This window comes from Ascaphus truei, chromosome 8, assembly GCF_040206685.1.
Source record: "Ascaphus truei isolate aAscTru1 chromosome 8, aAscTru1.hap1, whole genome shotgun sequence".
NCBI lineage: Eukaryota > Metazoa > Chordata > Amphibia > Anura > Ascaphidae > Ascaphus > Ascaphus truei.
In genome coordinates, this window is record NC_134490.1 from 33,731,750 (window position 1) to 33,755,511 (window position 23,762).

At 44.8% G+C, this 23,762-nt stretch overlaps 1 protein-coding gene across 1 annotated transcript in view; it reads right to left on the reverse strand.

The window, feature by feature from the left end:
* The window catches only part of UNC13A (unc-13 homolog A), a 74,858-nt gene that overhangs the window by 46,096 nt on the left and 5,000 nt on the right, over positions 1–23,762 (reverse strand). Inside the window, exons 2-6 of the mRNA XM_075611309.1 lie at positions 17,624–17,653; positions 16,243–16,342; positions 11,545–11,662; positions 3,393–3,516; positions 2,161–2,234 (exon numbers count right to left, since the gene is read on the reverse strand). Coding sequence (XP_075467424.1) covers positions 2,161–2,234; positions 3,393–3,516; positions 11,545–11,662; positions 16,243–16,342; positions 17,624–17,653 — 446 coding nt within the window. The remainder of the gene's footprint in view (positions 1–2,160; positions 2,235–3,392; positions 3,517–11,544; positions 11,663–16,242; positions 16,343–17,623; positions 17,654–23,762) is intronic.

Consider the following 23,762-nt stretch of genomic DNA (forward strand, 5'->3'; position numbering starts at 1 on the left):
ACCGGTCATTAATGCCAGGGTAGGGTAATATTTTCCCATAACGTCAGGTGTTAGACAGGGCTGCCCGCTGGGCCTCCTGTTATACGTCTTGTCCATATACACCTTTTTAGGACACCTGGAGCAGAAGCCATACCCTGTGAGGGTTCCCAACACGAAGGGTGTGTTAAGTGTCAGGCTTATGCAGATGATGTTTGTATATATGTTGCCTCAAAAGGGTAATTTGAAGATATAAGCCAAGAAATAAATAAATATTCCAATGTTTCAAACTTCCTGGTGAATCAGGATAAGGCTGTATCTTGTTGGTTAGAACAAGAGGAAAATCATTTTTGTCTACCTGAGGATATTCAGATAGACAATGCCTCTTTTAAAGTTTTGGGAATCTATTTCGGAAAAGAGTAATTCCGGCGTCCACAACTGGGAGGAGAAATGAAACATCTGTAAAGTAAAGGTAGAACGGTGGAAAAAAATGGAAATTCACTTTTAGAGAGAAAGTTAAAATGATTAAGACTTTCTTGATTCCTATTTTTGTCTATTTGGGTTTTCTATTTCCTCCTTCTGCGAAAGTTACGATGATATTATTTTTTTCAGTTGCTCTGGGGAAGCCGTTTAAATGTGTTGAAGAGACAGTACGTCAGAGGGAGGAGGTTTGGGAATGGTGCACCTTGATTATTTTTTTACACTAATTTTTGTATGTTTTCATTTGCAGAATTTTCTTAATAGAGATGACCAGATTTGGCATGTTTTTTTTTAGGAAGTGGGTGTCTCCCCTTAAAGGCAGGCTAGATAGTAGAAATATCAAAAGAAGTATTGTGTGAGGCATGTACATGCCATAATATATGAAGATCAGCTACAAGTTTTTAAATAAGTGGAAGGACACAGCTTTGGAAGTTACTTCTGTTACCAGAAAAAAAACTATACTGGGTGGTATTGAGTAGGGAATGTGCCGAAACAGGTGGTGTAGACGACCAGAAAGAACCTCAAATAAATAAACTGCCCATGGAATTCCCGTGTTGGGATCTTGGAGACGATGGAGCACCTCCTCCTGGAGGGTCCCTATGCAGTAGAGCATGTGGGAGAGTATGGCCGCCTCCTTACTGATGATGCCAGAATTAAAATGCCAAATGTATAGGGAAGTGGTGTATGGTTTGTTTAGAGATCAGTTGAGGGGTTCACAGTGTGAGCACAGTGGTGTTAATTAATGGTCTGGTTATGTACAGGTTGTGGATAACCCACAGTTTTCTCTCCACAGAAAGGGTTCTCGTGCCTGTAACCTGTGCGGTGTAACAGGTAAAGCAGCAGGTAAAACAAATAAGACAGAGAGAGGTGGGATATAAAGTCCTGGGAGGGAAGATGGGCGGGTGTTCAGATATAAGTATGTAAATGTTTTCTGTTTACTGAATATAGTGAAAATAAGATATATTGTAATTGGTTACGTTTGTTGCTTTTGTATTGATATGTTTGTAAATTTGTTTTTGATACAAAAAAAATACCCGACATTAGATATAAACCCAGGACTATGTGAGCCTGTCCCTGATATTGTGGAGTCAGGGGATCACCCTTCATTAGATATATTCTGCAGTAAGTCACCCAAGATCGCCAACAAGAGGGGCGTGCAGGGACATCTGCCCCGGGTGGGAGAGGGGAGCCCGTTCAGGTGGTTTGAACCCTAAAATTAGGGCCCCACCAGAAGTTGGGCCCAACTTCCTCCTGAGCCCAGACGGACTCCCCACCCCGCTCTACAGTTTGGGCCAGAGTGGAGTGAGAGGATTGAGAGAAAGAGGGCAGAGTGAGAGGGGGGAAAGAGAGGGTGAAGAGTGTAAGGGGGAGGAGAGAGAAAGGGAAGCAGAGTGAGAGAGAGGGGTCAGTGAGAGAGCGGGGTGTGAGTAAGAGGGAATGGGGGGGGAGAGAGAGTGTGTGTGTGAGAGGAGAAATACAGCCACTGACAGGGGTGATGCGGACAGTTAGGGTATGGACCCCGTCCACCCCGCTGAAGTCCTGGGCCCCGGGAAAGCTGTCGGCAGCCCTGAGGTGACCCTACATTACATATAAACCCAGGACTGTCTGAGCCCACCCCAATTGTAATCCCAGCCTTGGGTGACCCTTGTAGACCTCGGCATGAGCGCAGCTTAGCCCCGCGTGGTCCTGTGCGCTCTCACTCACATCGTCCTGATCCCTCATTGCGTTCAGCTGCTCAAGTTTCTTCGCCCAATATCGGGCCTCCTCCTCGGGAATATCTAAGGGGGGAAAATGACAGTGAGTCCTCTTCACATTGTCCTACTTACAGTAGCCCCGTCTCTAGCAGAATTTCCTGCAACGCATTGCAAAGAAACATAGCGCAGAGAGCGCTGCGTAGCAACGTCCTACTGGCACCGAAGGGGTTAACAATGACGGAGACATTAATGACTGAGTTCAAGGCTTGGCAGTCCTCCCTGGCTGCGATAGGGTTAATACCAGGAAACACTATCATTTAAAAGTGGAACAGGAAGTGGCCATATTGCCAGTATGACGTTGTGACACGTGTCACAGGAAGTTCTGTCACAGAGATCAGTGTCACAGAACGTTCAGCTCTCCCTGTGTGACTGGAAGACACAATGTAACTAAGTGATCCAGCAGCAGAGATACTTCTAAGGCCATGCTAGGTACGCGTGCCGTCATGCGCGCCTGCCGCAAAGGCGATTTGTGGCCTAGGGGGAGGCGTGGCTGATGGTCACGCGAGCGGTTCGCCCTCATTGGCTGAACCGCGCACGGCACCCGGCCGTCGCGAGACCAAATCAAAAGATTTTGTCTGCTCGGCAATCGCGTGCCTGGTCACGCGCTCTATGACCTGCATCATAGAAGCGCAGCCTTTTGTTCTAGTCGGCGGTCGCGCTAAACATGGACGCAGCCTAACACTGGGGACACATCACTGCTAAAGAAACGCAGTATGAAGTGAAAACTTAACATTAAATAACCGCTCCTTTCCAACACCCCCTCCTGCAGTCACCAAATGGTCCCAGTCTCCGGCAGAGCCATAACTGACATCACAGGAGGCGACAGTCGGACAGCAGAGAGACGCAGAACATGGCGGCACACAGAGGGAGACCGGGAAGGCCATTACTGGGGGGGATTTAGTGAAATTATTTTATGGATATTTATACTTTTCTTGATACATTTAGCACACAATAAATGTGTGAAATCATTTAGATTCAATTATTTACATAGCTGGTGTACAGCTGGAGTTTACCCCTTCATTGCCAGCAGGGTATTTGGTATTTTGTTATTTTATGGGGTCTGTAGGTCCCCCGTCCCCCCCATCCCTCCCTCCCCCCCCCACAATGTCAGCACTCCTGGGTTGTGGGTTTTTTGGGTGATTCTATTCTAAGGGTCATTAGGGAGATTTGGGGGTTTCTTACCCAGCGGAAGCTCGAATCGAGTGTCCAGTAAGATGCGGTGGAAGGTGGGATCTTTGGTCCCGCAAATCTCGTTATCGGCCATAATTACTTGTGAGTCCAGGGTCAGCCATTCCCCTGGGCCCTCCTGTGTATGAGGGGGAGAAGTGACGGGGTGGGCAGAGAGGGAAGGGAGGAATAGGTAGGGGGACACGTGGAGGGGAAAGAGAGAGAGAAAAGTATCAGAAGAGGTATGGAGATAAAGCGAGCAGGGGAGCCAGAAAGAGGGTAGGAAGAATAAAACAGGAGAAGAGAGGGAGAAGGGGAGAGAGACAGAGGGAGAGAGTGACACACAGACCAGAGAGGCATGGAGGACAGAAAAGGGAAGAGAGAGGGTTGAAAAGAGAGGAAGTGAAGTAGATAAATCAAGAGAGGGGCAGAGAAAGTGATAGAGGGAGAAATTACAGAAGAGAGAGTTTAAGTGAGACGGGTGCAGAGAAAAAGAAAAAGCGATAAACAGAAATGAATTTGGGCTCAGATTTCCCAATCCCCCAAGGTGCAGGACACCCCTCTAAGCACAGAGCTACCAGCTGAATGGCTGGCTTGTGTCCCTCTGCTCAATGGCACTAGAGTCTCCCGTCCCTATCAATTAATAATCCCAGACCCAACAATCAATTACTCTCTCTCTGCCTGCCCCCAGCATGGGAGGATAACGGGCCCCGGAGAATCGCTAATTAAGAGGGACGTTAATTACAGACTCGGAGGATCCAGGGTCACTGGCAACGTTGCAGCATAGAGACGAGCCATCTCAAAAATGATCCTCCCCAAAGTGCACCCTGCACTTCCTCTTGCCACCTTATAACTGGAGATGGGAGAACCAGTTGCACGCGAGCCAGAATTCAGAGAAACATTTGCAGAAGATCTGGGACTGGCAGAAAGTACCAGCGCTGAATGTCTGACTGGGGAACTGTTACTGAGCTCTGATGTGGGATTCACACTGCAGTAACAAGGGTGGGCAACTTTCAGTCCTGCAGGGCCACCAACAGGTCAGGTTTTCAGGATATCCCTGCTTCAGTCTTTGATCGAGCCACTGATTGAGCCACCTGTGCTGAAGCATAGATATCCTGAAAAGCTGACCTGCTGGTAGCCTTTAAGGACTGGCGTTGCCCGCCCCTGTAACTGCAGTGTACGCAGGGTTCTCTGTGTAATAAAACCATGCCGAAGCTCAGTGAATCACAGTGTTAGAGACCCCAGATTTCACCGTTCGAATCCTGGCGCATAAAGGACGATGTTTGCAGCATGTGGGGGAATATTGGTACATTTTGTAAATTTTGCTAATTTCATCAACTATCAGCGTAAATAAATTCAGACGCGCTCATTTTTAAATCTGCAAATTGACAGAAAAGCCTTTCTATAAAAATTGGCAGGAGCTAGTGTTACGGATTCGGGAAAACTGCCCTCTCTGGCAGGAAGCTACAGTCTAAGGGTTAAAAGGACACGCATTCAGGGCTCAAATCTGCAAAGCAGCCGTTCTTGGGGGTCTGTAATATAATTGGGTGTAGTATAAATGGAAGCAGTTTTACTAAAAAGCATCCACATGTTATTATATGACCTTGCATGTTATTATAGCACTCTGCATTTTAATACATTATATGATTCTGGGTGTTATTGTATTCCTCTGCGTGTTATTATATAATTCTGCATATTATATCACTGCATGTTATATCACTCTGCATGTTATATCACTCTGCATGTTAATATACTATACGGCTCTGTGGAGAGAAGATTTCAGGGCGCAATACACACTCCACATCTCAAAAACAGAAAATATATATTGCAATATTGCATGTAGAAAATATGTGTGGATAAACAGGTAAGTATTTCACTCCATATGAACTAAGTAAAAAGCAGGCTCAAAAAGGAGAGATCTTTTCTGATCCACAGGCAGGCAAGCAGACGCAGGCAGACACCGGAGTCTGAGGCAGAGGAACCCTGAGGAAGATCCTGCCATAATCCCTGTGGAAGCTCCTGCTAAGAGCGAAACGCGTAGGATTCACATTTATTGGACTGCCCTCCGGCATCCCTCGAGTGTGCACTCAATCCTCTGCCTCCGACTCAGTCACCGCAGACACATCCGGGATCTAGGCCGGATTTTCTCGCTGACTTCCGTCACTGACGATTTGACGTCACCGGACGGAAGCGAGCTCCGTCCGAGCTACCGGCGTCTGCCTGCAGAAGTGAGGTAGAGGGTCTCCCTGCCCAGATGTCCTTCCAGGACTCAGTTCGAGATTTCCTTCACAGATGGCCAGCATGCCAGGCACACACCAGAAGGGGGATAGACCGCGTGGCAACAGACAGAGGTTTCTCTACCTATCAAAAGCCTACGATGCTTTTTTGTTGGTGAGTTTTATTCCTTTTTCAATACACCCTGCATTACATACATATTGCACTATTTGTGATTTCCTTTCTTTCAGATTCTCCGTGGATCAGAACAGATCTCTCCTGGATGAGCCGGCTTCTCACTACATGCCAGTGAAATAGTTACCGGTTTCTCCACAAATATATTTTCTACGTGCAATGTTGCACTAGATATTTTGTATTTTTTTCTTTTTGAGAAGTGTGTTTTGCGCCCTGGAATCTTCTCTCCGCTACTCTCAAGACAAATGAAAACCGCGTCTTCCTCAGCAGCTGCATTGTCTTCCCTTTTTAGTATTATATTTATTTAATCACCCTATTTTTACACCAGTAATTCGTTTCCGCTTGTTTTACCCCACTATAGTCATTATATGGCTCTGCCTGTTATTATATGGACCTGCGCAGTATTATATCACTCTGCATGTTATTATATTATATGGACCTGCGCAGTATTATATCACTCTGCATGTTATTATATTATATGGACCTGCACAGTATTATATCACTCTGCATGTTATTATATGGACCTGCACAGTATTATATTACTCTGCATGTTATTATATAGACCTGCGCAGTATTATATCACTCTGCATGTTATTATATTATATGGACCTGCGCAGTATTATATCACTCTGCATGTTATTATATTATATGGACCTGCACAGTATTATATCACTCTGCATGTTATTATATGGACCTGCACAGTATTATATCACTCTGCATGTTATTATATGGACCTGCACAGTATTATATCAAGACGAAGCGCTGATTCTAGCGTGAAACGCGTTGAGGGGGAGACTGTGGTGTAGCTGTGTGTTCGTGAGGCCCAATAAAGTTTTTGTTCTAACCCGGAAGAGCCCTGGAGTTTGTTACATGCTGTAGCGCCGGATTCCTCTCTTCCTATGCCATTTCTTCAGAAGGCTGCACACCCAGACATCGGAGATCAGAGGAGAGCAGAGCCAGGTTTATGAGCCTACATAGGTAAGGTTTTTCCTTCCCGGCTTTGACTTTACTCTGGTCCATGTATACTCTCCAGCTCCATTCTCTGTGACACTCACTGACACCCTTGTGTGCCTCTACTAAACTGCCTGAGCGCAGGACAGATTTCCTTCACTGTTATTATATGGCCCTGCACAGTATAATATCACTCTGCATGTTATTATATTATATGGCCCTGCGCAGTATTATATCACTCTGCATGTTATTATATGATATGGCCCTGCACAGTATTATATTACTCTGCATGTTATTATATTATATGGCCCTGCACAGTATTATATTACTCTGCATGTTATTATATTATATGGCCCTGCACAGTATTATATCACTCTGCATGTTATTATATTATATGGCCCTGCATGGTATTATATCACTCTGCATGTTATTATATTATATGGCCCTGCACAGTATTATATTACTCTGCATGTTATTATATTATATGGCCCTGCATGGTATTATATTACTCTGCATGTTATTATATTATATGGCCCTGCACAGTATTATATCACTCTGCATGTTATTATATTATATGGCCCTGCACAGTATTATATCACTCTGCATGTTATTATATTATATGGCCCTGCATGGTATTATATTACTCTGCATGTTATTATATGATATGGCCCTGCACAGTATTATATCACTCTGCATGTTATTATATTATATGGCCCTGCATGGTATTATATCACTCTGCATGTTATTATATTATATGGCCCTGCACAGTATTATATCACTCTGCATGTTATTATATTATATGGCACTGCATGGTATTATATCACTCTGTATGTTATTATATTATATGGCCCTGCATGGTATTATATCACTCTGCATGTTATTATATTATATGGCCCTGCGCAGTATTACATCACTCTGCATGTTATTAGATTATATGGCCCTGCATGGTATTATATCACTCTGCATGTTATTATATTATATGGCCCTGCATGGTATTATATCACGCTGCATGTTATTATATTATATGGCCCTGCATGGTATTATATCACTCTGCATGTTATTATATTATATGGCCCTGCGCAGTATTATATCACTCTGCATGTTATTAGATTATATGGCCATGCATGGTATTATATCACTCTGCACGTTACTATATCATTCTGCATGTTCATATACTGTATGGCTATTCATGTTATTACATTCCTCTGTATGTTATTATATCACTCTGTGTGTGATTATATAGCTCTGGCTGATATATAGCTCAATGTGGTATTATTACTTTGCGTGGTATTATATAGTTGCGCATGGTATTATATCTCTCGGTGTATCCCAATACGTTATTATATAACTCAGTATGTTTATAATAACGCTCTGTGTGTTATTACATTACTACAGTGCGCATGTTATATCAGTATGCATATTATTAGATGGCTTTGCATAATATTATATAGCTCTGCATGCTATTATATCCATATATATTATACTACTCTGAAATTATATCACTCTGCCTTTTATACCACTGGATGTTATTAGATCGTTCTGTGTTATTAAATCACTGGCTATTATTATATTACTGGATGTTATTATATCCCTGGATGTTATTATATCACAGATGTTATTAGATTGTTCTGTGTGTATATTATATCACTGGATGTTATTAGATTATTCTGTGTGTTTATTATATCGCTGGATGTTATTATATCGCTGGATGTTATTATATCGCTGGATGTAATTATATCGCTGGATGTTATTATATCACTGGATGTAATTATATCGCTGGCTGTTATTATATCGCTGGATGTAATTATATCGCTGGATATTATTATATCGCTGGATGTTATTATATCGCTGGCTGTTATTATATCGCTGGATGTTATTATATCGCTGGATGTTATTATATCGCTGGATGTTATTATATCTCTGCATGTTATTATATCTCTGCATGTTATTATATCGCTGGATGTTATTATATCGCTGGATGTTATTATATCTCTGCATGTTATTATATCGCTGGATGTTATTATATCTCTCTGCATGTTATTATATCGCTGGCTGTTATTATATCGCTGGCTGTTATTATATCGCTGGATGTTATTATATCGCTGGCTGTTATTATATCGCTGGATGTTATTATATCGCTGGCTGTTATTATATCGCTGGATGTTATTATATCGCTGGATGTTATTATATCGCTCTGCATGTTATTATATCGCTGGCTGTTATTATATCGCTGGCTGTTATTATATCGCTGGCTGTTATTATATCGCTGGCTGTTATTATATCGCTGGCTGTTATTATATCGCTGGATGTTATTATATCGCTGGCTGTTATTATATCGCTGGATGTTATTATATCGCTGGCTGTTATTATATCGCTGGATGTTATTATATCGCTGGATGTTATTATATCGCTCTGCATGTTATTATATCGCTGGCTGTTATTATATCGCTGGCTGTTATTATATCGCTGGCTGTTATTATATCGCTGGCTGTTATTATATCGCTGGCTGTTATTATATCGCTGGCTGTTATTATATCGCTGGCTGTTATTATATCGCTGGATGTTATTATATCTCTCTGCATGTTATTATATCGCTGGCTGTTATTATATCGCTGGCTGTTATTATATCGCTGGCTGTTATTATATCGCTGGCTGTTATTATATCGCTGGATGTTATTATATCGCTGGCTGTTATTATATCGCTGGATGTTATTATATCGCTGGCTGTTATTATATCGCTGGATGTTATTATATCGCTGGCTGTTATTATATCGCTGGATGTTATTATATCGCTGGATGTTATTATATCTCTCTGCATGTTATTATATCGCTGGCTGTTATTATATCGCTGGCTGTTATTATATCGCTGGCTGTTATTATATCGCTGGATGTTATTATATCGCTGGATGTTATTATATCGCTGGCTGTTATTATATCGCTCTGCATGTTATTATATCGCTGGCTGTTATTATATCGCTGGCTGTTATTATATCGCTGGCTGTTATTATATCGCTGGCTGTTATTATATCGCTGGATGTTATTATATCGCTGGCTGTTATTATATCGCTGGATGTTATTATATCGCTGGCTGTTATTATATCGCTGGATGTTATTATATCGCTGGCTGTTATTATATCGCTGGATGTTATTATATCGCTGGATGTTATTATATCTCTCTGCATGTTATTATATCGCTGGATGTTATTATATCGCTGGCTGTTATTATATCGCTGGCTGTTATTATATCGCTGGCTGTTATTATATCGCTGGCTGTTATTATATCGCTGGCTGTTATTATATCGCTGGATGTTATTATATCGCTGGCTGTTATTATATCGCTGGATGTTATTATATCGCTGGCTGTTATTATATCACTGGATGTTATTATATCGCTGGATGTTATTATATCGCTGGCTGTTATTATATCGCTCTGCATGTTATTATATCGCTGGCTGTTATTATATCGCTGGCTGTTATTATATCGCTGGCTGTTATTATATCGCTGGCTGTTATTATATCGCTGGATGTTATTATATCGCTGGCTGTTATTATATCGCTGGATGTTATTATATCGCTGGCTGTTATTATATCGCTGGATGTTATTATATCGCTGGCTGTTATTATATCGCTGGATGTTATTATATCTCTCTGCATGTTATTATATCGCTGGATGTTATTATATCGCTGGCTGTTATTATATCGCTGGCTGTTATTATATCGCTGGCTGTTATTATATCGCTGGCTGTTATTATATCGCTGGCTGTTATTATATCGCTGGATGTTATTATATCGCTGGATGTTATTATATCGCTGGCTGTTATTATATCGCTGGCTGTTATTATATCGCTGGATGTTATTATATCGCTGGCTGTTATTATATCGCTGGCTGTTATTATATCGCTGGCTGTTATTATATCGCTGGATGTTATTATATCGCTGGATGTTATTATATCGCTGGCTGTTATTATATCGCTGGCTGTTATTATATCGCTGGATGTTATTATATCGCTGGATGTTATTATATCGCTGGGTGTTATTATATCGCTGGGTGTTATTATATCGCTGGATGTTATTATATCGCTGGCTGTTATTATATCGCTGGATGTTATTATATCGCTGGATGTTATTATATCGCTGGATGTTATTATATCGCTGGCTGTTATTATATCGCTGGATGTTATTATATCGCTGGATGTTATTATATCGCTGGCTGTTATTATATCGCTGGATGTTATTATATCGCTGGATGTTATTATATCGCTGGATGTTATTATATCGCTGGGTGTTATTATATCGCTGGATGTTATTATATCGCTGGGTGTTATTATATCGCTGGATGTTATTATATCGCTGGATGTTATTATATCGCTGGATGTTATTATATCGCTGGATGTTATTATATCGCTGGATGTTATTATATCGCTGGCTGTTATTATATCGCTGGCTGTTATTATATCGCTGGATGTTATTATATCGCTGGATGTTATTATATCGCTGGATGTTATTATTCGCTGGATGTTATTATATCGCTGGATGTTATTATATCACTGGATGTTATTAGATCGTTCTGCGTGTTTATTATATCACTGGGTGTTATTATATCACTGGGTGTTATTATATCACTGGGTGTTATTATATCACTGGATGTTATTATATCACTGGATGTTATTATATCACTTTGTGTTTGATATCGCTGGATATTATTATATCACCGGATGTTATATCGCCTTGCGTTTTGTACTGCGCCACACTCAGTTCAGGGCCCTTGGGTGATGTAGGGTTTAATGAGGACTGTAAAGCTCATTACCTCATTAGACTGCCGAATGGTTCTCAGCGGGATCCACACCGTTCCCACCATGGTGTCCCAGATCAGGCCCTTATTCCATACCTCCACCGTCAGTCCGAGGTCCAGGCGACTAATCTCACTGCAAACACAGGACAGCTGGGCTCAACTTCCCTACTTTCTTACCTTCATCCTCCACAGCGCTCTTACACTGCTTCCTTACACATGCCTGCGCTCTTACACTGCTTCCTTACAAACGCCTGCGCTCTTACACTGCTTCCTCACAAACGCCTGCGCTCTTACACTGCTTCCTCACAAACGCCTGCGCTCTTACACTGCTTCCTTACAAACGCCTGCGCTCTTACACTGCTTCCTTACAAACGCATGCGCTCTTACACTGCTTCCGAACACATGCCTGCGCTCTTACACTGCTTCCTTACAAACGCCTGCGCTCTTACACTGCTTCCTTACAAACGCATGCGCTCTTACACTGCTTCCTTACACATGCCTGCGCTCTTACACTGCTTCCTTACACACGCCTGCGCTCTTACACTGCTTCCTCACAAACGCCTGCGCTCTTACACTGCTTCCTTACACACGCCTGCGCTCTTACACTGCTTCCTCACAAACGCCTGCGCTCTTACACTGCTTCCTTACAAACGCCTGCGCTCTTACACTGCTTCCTCACAAACGCATGCGCTCTCACACTGCTTCCTCACAAACGCATGCGCTCCTACACTGCTTCCTCACAAACGCCTGCACTCTTACACTGCTTCCTCACAAACGCATGCGCTCTTACACTGCTTCCTCACAAACGCATGCGCTCTTACACTGCTTCCTCACAAACGCCTGCACTCTTACACTGCTTCCTTACAAACGCCTGCGCTCTTACACTGCTTCCTTACAAACGCCTGCGCTCTTACTCTGCTTCCTCACAAATGCTTGCGCTCTTACACTGCCTCCTCACAAATGCCTGCGCTCTTACACTGCTTCCTTACACATGCCTGCGCTCTTACACTGCTTCCTTACACACGCCTGCGCTCTTACACTGCTTCCTCACAAACGCCTGCGCTCTTACACTGCTTCCTTACACACGCCTGCGCTCTTACACTGCTTCCTCACAAACGCCTGCGCTCTTACACTGCTTCCTTACAAACGCCTGCGCTCTTACACTGCTTCCTCACAAACGCATGCGCTCTTACACTGCTTCCGAACACATGCCTGCGCTCTTACACTGCTTCCTTACAAACGCCTGCGCTCTTACACTGCTTCCTTACAAACGCATGCGCTCTTACACTGCTTCCTTACACATGCCTGCGCTCTTACACTGCTTCCTTACACACGCCTGCGCTCTTACACTGCTTCCTCACAAACGCCTGCGCTCTTACACTGCTTCCTTACACACGCCTGCGCTCTTACACTGCTTCCTCACAAACGCCTGCGCTCTTACACTGCTTCCTTACAAACGCCTGCGCTCTTACACTGCTTCCTCACAAACGCATGCGCTCTCACACTGCTTCCTCACAAACGCATGCGCTCCTACACTGCTTCCTCACAAACGCCTGCACTCTTACACTGCTTCCTCACAAACGCATGCGCTCTTACACTGCTTCCTCACAAACGCATGCGCTCTTACACTGCTTCCTCACAAACGCCTGCACTCTTACACTGCTTCCTTACAAACGCCTGCGCTCTTACACTGCTTCCTTACAAACGCCTGCGCTCTTACTCTGCTTCCTCACAAATGCTTGCGCTCTTACACTGCCTCCTCACAAATGCCTGCGCTCTTACACTGCCTCCTCACAAACGCCTGCGCTCTTACACTGCTTCCTTACAAACGCCTGCGCTCTTACACTGCTTCCTTACAAACGCCTGCGCTCTTACACTGCTTCCTTACAAACGCCTGCGCTCTTACACTGCTTCCTTACACACGCCTGCGCTCTTACACTGCCTCCTCACAAACGCCTGCGCTCTTACACTGCCTCCTCACAAACGCCTGCGCTCTTACACTGCCTCCTCACAAACGCCTGCGCTCTTACACTGCTTCCTCACAAATGCCTGCGCTCTTACACTGCCTCCTCACAAACGCCTGCGCTCTTACACTGCTTCCTTACACACGCCTGCGCTCTTACATTGCTTCCTCACACACGCCTGCGCTCTTACACTGCTTCCTTACACACGCCTGTGCTCTTACACTGCCTCCTCACAAACGCCCGCGCTCTTACACTGCCTCCTCACAAACGCCCGCGCTCTTACACTGCTTCCTTACACACGCCTGCGCGCTTACACTGCCTCCTCGCAAACACCCGCGCTCTTACAGAGCCTCCTCGCAAACGCCCGCGCTCTTACACTGCCTCCTCACAAACGCCCGCGCTCTTACACTGCCTCCTCACAAACGCCCGCGCTCTTACAATGCTTTCTTACAAACGCCCGTGCTCTTACACTGCCTCCTCACAAACGCCCGCGCTCTTACAATGCTTTCTTACAAACGCCCGCGCTCTTACACTGCCTCCTCACAAACGCCCGCGCTCTTACACTGCCTCCTCACAAACGCCTGCGCTCTTACACTGCCTCCTCACAAACGCCCGCGCTCTTACACTGCTTCCTTACACACGCCTGCGCTCTTACACTGCTTCCTCACAAATGCCTGCGCTCTTACACTGCCTCCTCACACACGCCTGCGCTCTTACACTGCTTCCTTACAAACGCCTGCGCTCTTACACTGCTTCCTTACAAACGCCTGCGCTCTTACACTGCTTCCTTACACACGCCTGCGCTCTTACACTGCCTCCTCACAAACGCCTGCGCTCTTACACTGCCTCCTCACAAACGCCTGCGCTCTTACACTGCCTCCTCACAAACGCCTGCGCTCTTACACTGCTTCCTCACAAATGCCTGCGCTCTTACACTGCCTCCTCACAAACGCCTGCGCTCTTACACTGCTTCCTTACACACGCCTGCGCTCTTACATTGCTTCCTCACACACGCCTGCGCTCTTACACTGCTTCCTTACACACGCCTGTACTCTTACACTGCCTCCTCACAAACGCCCGCGCTCTTACACTGCCTCCTCACAAACGCCCGCGCTCTTACACTGCTTCCTTACACACGCCTGCGCGCTTACACTGCCTCCTCGCAAACGCCCGCGCTCTTACAGAGCCTCCTCGCAAACGCCCGCGCTCTTACACTGCCTCCTCACAAACGCCCGCGCTCTTACACTGCCTCCTCACAAACGCCCGCGCTCTTACAATGCTTTCTTACAAACGCCCGCGCTCTTACACTGCCTCCTCACAAACGCCCGCGCTCTTACAATGCTTTCTTACAAACGCCCGCGCTCTTACACTGCCTCCTCACAAACGCCTGCGCTCTTACACTGCCTCCTCACAAACGCCCGCGCTCTTACACTGCTTCCTTACACACGCCTGCGCTCTTACACTGCTTCCTCACAAATGCCTGCGCTCTTACACTGCCTCCTCACACACGCCTGCGCTCTTACACTGCTTCCTCACACACGCCTGCGCTCTTACACTGCCTCCTCACAAACGCCCGCGCTCTTACACTGCCTCCTCACAAACGCCTGCGCTCTTACACTGCCTCCTCACAAACGCCCGCGCTCTTACACTGCCTCCTCACAAACGCCCGCGCTCTTACACTGCCTCCTCACAAACACCTGCGCTCTTACACTGCCTCCTCACAAATGCCTGCGCTCTTACACTGCCTCCTCACAAACGCCCGCGCTCTTACACTGCCTCCTCACAAACGCCTGCGCTCTTACACTGCTTCCTCACAAATGCCTGCGCTCTTACACTGCTTCCTTACAAACGCCCACGCTCTTACACTGCTTCCTTACAAACGCCCACGCTCTTACACTGCTTCCTCACAAACGCCCGCGCTCTTACACTGCTTCCTTACAAACGCCCGCGCTCTTACACTGCCTCCTTACAAACGCCTGCGCTCTTACACTGCCTCCACACAAACGCCTGCGCTCTTACACTGCCTCCACACAAACACCTGCGCTCTTACACTGCTTCCTTACACATGCCCGCGCTCTTACACTGCCTCCACACAAACACCTGCGCTCTTACATTGCTTCTTAACGAAAGCCTGCGCTCTTAGTCTGCTCCTCTCCCCAAAGGAATGACGCTCTTATATGGACCATATGACAAGTCCGCGGTGTAATGGATGCAGTTAGTTTTAGGGGTGTGTCAAACACTCTTACATTAGGGGACCCGACGTTCTTATATTGGGAAATCCAATGCTCTAATATATATAAGGAGATTCAGCTCTCTTATATAAGGAAATCTAGAGCTCTTATATAGGGTGATTCAGCGCTTCTATATAAAGGGGATTCAGCTCTCCTATATAGGGAAATCTAGAACTCTTATATACAGTAGGGGGATTCAGCTCAGCTTATATAGGAGGATCCTGAGCTCTTATACAGGATGGGAGTATTGAATACTATGACATGGGGATCCAGTGCTCATATATAGAGAGATCCAGTAATTTTATACAGGGAGTTCCAGCACTCCAATATATGTAGGGGAATCAACTTCTCTTATATAGGCAGATCCAATGATTTTATATAGGGGATCCGATATAGTGCTCTAAAATAGCGGGATCCAGTGCTCTTATATATTACAAGTGTATTAAACACTATTACATGGGGGTCCAGCTCTCCTACATAGCATGACCCCTGTTCTCCCCCCCTACCCTCATACTTACAACATGAAGTCCTGCTCCCAGCAGGGCAGGTTTCCCCGCACCGCGATGGTTGTGCTCTTCACATTCTGCACCTTCAGGGTCACGTAAGCATTAAACTTCTCTGTCGGGGCAAAATGGTGGCCGGGGTTACAGAGATCACATGAGGCTTGTCACTGCTATTTGAGGCCTATTACTTTCATTTGAGGCCTGCACTGTCACGTGAGGCCTGTCACTGCTATTTGAGGCCTACTACTGTCATTTGAGGCCTGCACTGTCACCAGGGGCCAGTCAGTTGTCACTACCTACATCAGACATATCTTGTCAGTTTATACGTATATATATATATACACATACACATACACACACACACACACAAACAAATCTATCCCAACTTCACATTACAAAGCCAGTACAGTAGAGTCTCGGTAATCCAACATTCGGTTAACAGACACTCCGTTTTATTCAACTTCCTTCCCCACCTTCTCTCTTACCGGCGGCAGAAGAGGAGGACTGAAGACCATGGGAGCGGAGCAGCACAGGAGGAAGACAGGGCGGGAGAAGAGGACCCAGGACCATGTCAACGGAGGGAAGAAGAGGAGACAGCGGGCGGCGGCGGAAGGAAAAGATGTGATCGGAGCAGGAGCAGAGCAGCACACGAGAACGGTAGGGGAGGAATTCGCTGTAACACCGGAAGTTGATCGGCGTCTGACTTCCGGTGTTTGCCATGTTATACTGCGTTTCTCCCCTGCCGTTCTCCTGTGCTTCTCTGCTCCTGCTCCGATGACGTCTTCAACCTGCCGCCACCCACTGTCTCAACTTCTTCCCTCCGCTGACATGGTCCTGGCCCCTCTTCTCCCGCCAGCAGCTGTCTTCCTCCTGTGCCGCTCAGCTCCCGTGGTCTTCAGTCCTCTTCTTCCGCCGCCGGTAAGCCTGGTAAGTGAGAACGGGGGGTGCAAATGTCAGATAATACTTTCCGTATTATCAGCTATTCTCGGTTATCTGACGCGGCATTGGTCCCGTTTAGGTTGGATAACTCAGACTCTACTGTATAACCAACCTCACACTGATGAGACCAAAAAGGTTGAAACAGCTGTCTGTGAGCAGGGTTACTGGCTATGCACTTCTTTAACCCAGGCTGTGCTGAAAAGCTGTGTATTACGGCAGGCATGAGATTAGAGGGGTCCTTTTTTTTTTTTAAATGGATAAGAAACAAAAAGGTGACACTGCTCATTTGCATGTGATTTTCCCAGAATACATGGCTGCAGTGGAAGCACTGTATACTAAGAGATAATGGTGAACAGCAAGTTTGCCAGACTATCCGAGGCATGTGAATGTGCTCAAAAGTGATATTTTTGTTTGCTGCACGCACGCATGCACATACATGGGCAGTTTTGCATCTTACCTTGAGCTCCATCAAACTGTGCCTTCTTCACTGCAAAGAGAGAGAGAGAGAACGAGTGTGTGAGAGAGATTAAAAGGGGGGAGGGGGTGTCAGAGTGAGGAAGAGAGAGAAGAAAAATGGTGAGGGAAAAAAAAGGGAGAGAAGGGAAATGTAACAGGGTAAGGAAAGGAAGAGGAAAGAAAAATAGGAGAAAGAAAGTGGAGTAACAGAAAGTGTGAGATAGTATTGTATGTCTTTATTTATATAGCGCCATTAATGTACATAGCGCTTCACAGTAGTAATACAGGGGGGTAATCAAATAAATAACAGGTCATGGGAATAAGTGCTTCAGACATAAAAGTAACATTAAGGAAGAGGAGTCCCTGCTCTGAGGAGCTTACAGTCTAATAGAGAGAGAGAAAATGAGGGGGGAAAAAGGAGAGTGAGGGAGAGTGTAAATCATATTAATCACATATTCCCAACATAACAAGCGTTGACCCTACAAACGCACCCCATAATCCATGAATATCTCCCTGTACTTCACACACTGCCTTCCTGACTTCAATCACTGAGTATTTGCTGAATGTGTCATTTGATTTTTTTCACGCATCAGATAAAGTTTGCAAGCACTTATCACTGTGACAACCCTGTCACTGCCTATCACTGCTTTATCACTGCTCTGTCATACTCTGTTTTACACATCTGTGGGCACCTGGTTGAAACATACAAACCCAGAGCAGTAAATCCCAGCAGCAAAGTAATGTTATAACTGAGAGCAGAAAGAAAAGAGAGGCTGAGCTGGAAAAGGGGAGGCGCGCGGCAAGAGAGAGCAGGCAGACAAACAAGCCTTATAGCAAAGTGGGGGGCGTGAGAATTTCCAGGGGGGGCGCGGCGGCTACAGAGGTCCCGCACTCTCCCCCAAGGCATTTAAATGAAATGCCGCGCGAGGCCTCTGCAGCTTCTTATACCTGATCTTCGGTGACTCGTCGCCATGGTAACCAACATCAAATGACGCAGCGGGGTCACAAGACCATGGCAATGTGACGTCACATGACCCCGCGACATAATTTGACGCTGGAGGTGAGGAGATGGGGGGGGAGGGGCAAGCAGGGAGGTAAGCAGGCAGGGAGGGCACAGGTTAAAAACTTTGCGCACCCCTGCCTTATAGTATAATGCCCAAACATAATACAGAGGCTGTATGTGACAAGGGAAGAGAGGCTGAGAGTCCTCAGCTCATGGAAACTGAGGCTGATAGTCTCCTACGTGAGGAGATTGCAGCAGGAGTCAGTCAGGAGGCAAACACAGGTACAGTACACTGCAAAGAGCAGCTGAGGAAGAAACCAAGGAAAGAGACCCTGGGAAACTTTCTTCTCACTCACAACCCATTGCTATAAACTCTGAAGAGGCAATGGAGACAACTGTGAGCCAGAAAGGGTTAACTCCGTGAGAGAAACACAGACCACACAGGTACCTGAACAAGCACTGCTAACCTGGAACAACTTTCAGCTGCTGGGAGACATAGAAGCTCCAGAGGAAATCTCCCTGAGAGAGGTAAATGGGATCAGCTCTTTAATCAGCACTGACAGCGTTTCAGCTGCTGGGGGCTCAGACTGCCAGGAAAAGACAGAACCAGCAAAACCCGCTGATTCACAGCAAAACGTGTGGAAAGCAAGTAAAGCTTTCAGATTATTTCACACTATCCCCATAAGAAATCCTTTAAAAAGAAGGAATGTGGCGAGGCTGATATTTCTAGGACCAAGAGAGGAAGAACCAGGTTTGGATTATGTAGGAGAAACACCATAAAGAAATCCTTGTGCATTAACGCCTGTTTACCCCTCCTGCATGGCCCTTATTCACCATATTATGATATCAGTTTTAAAACCTCCACCCACCTAGAGACTTTCTGGGAGAGATACAAAGCAGTGAGTAGCAGCTCTGAGTAGAAGTTTTTTGAAGCCACAGCGATTTGTAAGCCAGAGAGTGTAATGGGGAATATCATCTGTGATCATGAATCTATCCCAGTGGCTGACATTGAGTAGTGGCTGAAGTGCCAGTGTGACATACTCAAAGGACCGAAGAAACTCTACAATGGTAAATACTGGAATGGAGGATATCGGTTAAAGGTGAAACTTGCATGTGCAGACAACACTGTGACACACTTACCAAACTTCCTATACATTGGAACGAAAGAGGAAGGCGTTTTTACCTTGGACAGCCCAAATGCTGCTTTAAGTGTGGATCCAGACCACACTTTTCTGCAGTCTATGCAAATATTTAGGGCATTGAAATGAATGCAAGAATAATATTCTGTGTAACTTGTGCTCAAAAAGTGGACCTTCATATAACATCTGTCCCCATGCCCCAAATAATCAAGCGCAAGAGTATGTTCTGCAGCATTCTGCAACAGCGGTGGATAGAGACCTGTACTCCGAAACACAGAGGCCAGCTACAGAAAGGAGGAACTCCATGGGTTTGTATCTGATTGAGGATGTTTTAAATGAAATCCACAATTGGATTACAGTGGAGAGAGAGGACCCACGAGTTAATCCCCTCCTCTCTCAGACTCCACAGAACAAAACTCCCAAAAGGGACCAGTACACCATGAGAGCCATGAGATGGAGCAGCCTCTTGAAAATGCAATGGAACAAAGTCAGAAAGCTCACCCTACTCCAGAACATCTAGAAGCAGCAGGTGATGGTGAGGAAATAGGAGGATCCACATGGGAGGTACATTACTGCAGTGATTGACTGCTTAAGGATTTGAAACATGTTTCAGCCACTACAACATTTATGGGCTGATAGGGTGGAAGATGAAAAGGAACAGCAGAAAACAGAGGAGCTAAATACCAATGAAACCCCAGATGTAGAAGAAATGAGGAATGCCCAGGAGGCATCATTATCTCCTGGGATCAGCAAGAGGGAGGAGGAACAACCCTCAGGATCCACTGTTGTAGGTATAACAGCCACCCCTAAGGCAGATGGCAAAAGCAAATAAAATGTAGATTCACAGTACATAGAGAAACAAAAGAGGGTCATCACCGGGCAAAGGGGGAAGAGTTAGGGACAAGAAGAAGCATAAATAAGACTTGTGGAGGTCAACAACAACTTCTGAGAATGACACATCCCTTCCTCAACCCTCAAGGAGTAGGGTCTTTAAATGTTCATTCAATATAAACCAGGAAAAGGCGATTGCTGGCATATAGAGCTATTAAGGACCTTGACTTCGACATCCTATTCCTCCAGGAACCAAAAGTCTTGTCTCTTAGGGAAATTTTGGCAGTTTCTGCAGAAAAGTCAAGTGGTGCATCTTTTTGGTCCTATGGCCCAGAACTATGTGATGGGGTGGGGTTTCTTTTTAAGGGATATGACTTTCAATGTGAAAGAGTGATTGACCGAAAGTCTTATTCTAGATGTGTCTTTCAGAATGTTAAACACAGATTAATTAATGTGTATGGCTAAAAACCAAAAAAGCAAAGAAGGAAGTTATTTGCTTTAGTTAAACCTTTTTTTTTACCTCCAAATGTCTCGTTCTAGGGGGTGATTTTAATTGTGTGACCTCAAATCTAGACCGTGATAGTGGTAGAGATATATAAGAATATGATATAGTGGTCCTAAATGATATGTGTATACAGGCTGATTTAAGTGATGTTTATAGACTTCACAACCCTCCAGGTATACATACATATTTGGGGAGAGAAAAACCAGAATAGACAGGTTATATGTTAGGATCAATGTAAATACTGCCAGCTGCAGATTATCACCAGTAGAATATTCTGATCATGCTATTCTACAAATAACTCTACACTTGGACTCCTCTGTGATTATTGTTTATAGTGTTTGGAAGTTGAACTTTTCCATGTTACAGGAGGAGACTGTAAGAGAAGGTCTCCTTCAGTTCTTCAAGAACTGTGTGTCCACGCAAATTCTGTATCCCAACATAGTGCATTGGAGGGAGGTGACTAAAAAAAGATATAAAAAGATTTTTTAAGAAAACCCAAGATCTAACAAACAAGACGAAGTATACGAAGAATTTGGTCCTCTGCTCTAAGTTGCTGCAACTATATACGGAAATGCAGAATGGGAAAAAGTGAATTCTGAGCATTATAGGTGTGTTAAAGGAAACATGAGGTTATTTCAATATGAAAGATTATCCTCTTTAACAAATTAGAAGGATTTTGGTGGCTGTGAGATCTATTCCCAAGACCCCTATGTAGCCATGCTGTAAAATGGCTGCAGTCATCTCTCCTGCTGACAATAAGGCCTGGTAAGTTATGGGCATGCCAGCAGTAATTATGGAGGTTTGCCCTCACACCCTGGTGAGGTGCCCTATGTATGGATGGGAGTGGTCACATGCTCTGAATCCATAATTAGTGATGTCAGAGTTGTGTCAGCCCCAGAGGATACATAAGGCACAGCACTGACCAAAAGTTAGGAGTTCAGAAGTTGTTGCTAGGCTGTAGGAGTAATTACGTTACAAGCTGCGGAACTAGGAGACTGTGACCAGGGACCTGGCACAGGGTAGATATCCCTACGGGGAGAGGGAATCCCTAATCAAGGAGAAATATACCTTTCAGAGGGAAGCCGCTGGACAATCATGTGTGGCTAAATACACCCATTGTGGAGGGCAGCTAGCCACATCCAACAATAAAGATGTTCCTGTTGAAAGATACCCTCGTGTGTAAGTGTGGAGTGATTACGCAGGGGGCTGCACCACAGAGGAGTTCCTCACCAGGACCATCCCCAAGCGACAGCAGGGATCCTGATGAGGTGGAGGCGCTGCACTGGATATAGGTAGGACTCAAGCACACTACCTCAGCTGCCTGTCTGGGTTGGCAAATCACCACACACCATCATGCGGGAGACTCAGGAGTCCTGTTGCCAACAGGTGCACCACCAGACATCACACTGTAATGGGGACTGGTTAGACCACAGGGGCCAATATGAGATTGGGTGGGTCAGGCCAGTTCAGAAAATCCGTTACACCTATAAAAATTGTAAAACCAGAACTAAAAAGAAGGTTATATGTTGCCTAAAAGATGCACAGGTGTTCTAGTAAAGATGAGATGCTAGACGTGTACTAGTTGTGTTACTAGTAAAGATGAGATGCTAGACGTAGTTACTGAATACTATGCAGCTGTTTTTTTTTTTTAGCAAAAAACTAATTGATCCTGTACAAATAGGCAGTTATTTGGATTCTATCCATATCCCATCAGTTTCTGAAGATTACTTGATAGGCTTAGACTTCCCTAATCACAGCAAGAGAAGTGAGGAATGCAATTAAGACACTGTCAGGTAATAAAACCTCAGAGGCAGACAGATTCACTTCTGAATTTTATAACATTTTCAGTGAGGTTTTAGCGGCAGTATTGGCTAAAGTTTATAATTACTCTCTGGGAGGGATGGGTCTCTCTCACTCTTAGTGTGAATCACTTTTGATCTTATCATATAAGCAAGGGGAATCCGAAAGACTGAAAAAGTTGGCGGCCAATAGCATTGATAAATAATGATTATAAAATCTTGGCGAAGGTTCTTATACATTGGATGAGTAACATCGCTGAGAAGGTGATAGCGAGTTCCCAATCCTGTGCCATTAAGGGAAGAAACATTGCCAATAATTTAATTAACATTAGGGAGATGTTTGAAATGGTCAGGAATGGAGGTCTAACAGGGTATCTGTTGAATCTTGACCAGGTCAAAGCTTTCGATAAGGTGGATCATGTCTATCTTTTTAAAACTCTGAAAATATTTGGTTTCCCAGATACCTTTGTTGTACGAAGGAGCTTATGGGAGACCGGTCATTAATGGCTGGGTAGGGGAATTTTTTTCCATAAATTGGGTGTTAGACATGGCTACCCGCTGAGCCCCTTATTATAGAGTATGTCTACTCCGTAGACCTTTTTTTAAGACACCTGGAGCAAAATAGTTGCATTCAAGCCGTACCCTGTGAGGTTTCCCAACATGAAGGACGTGTTAAGTGTCAGGCTTATGCAGATGATGTTTGTATATATGTGGATTCAAAAAAGTCCCTTCAAAGTATAAGCCAGGAAATAAATAAGTACTCAAATGTTTCCAACTTCCTGGTGAATCAGGATAAATCAGTAGCTTGTTGGTTGGGATGAGGGAAATCATTTTGGGTCTACCTGAGGATATTCAGATAGACA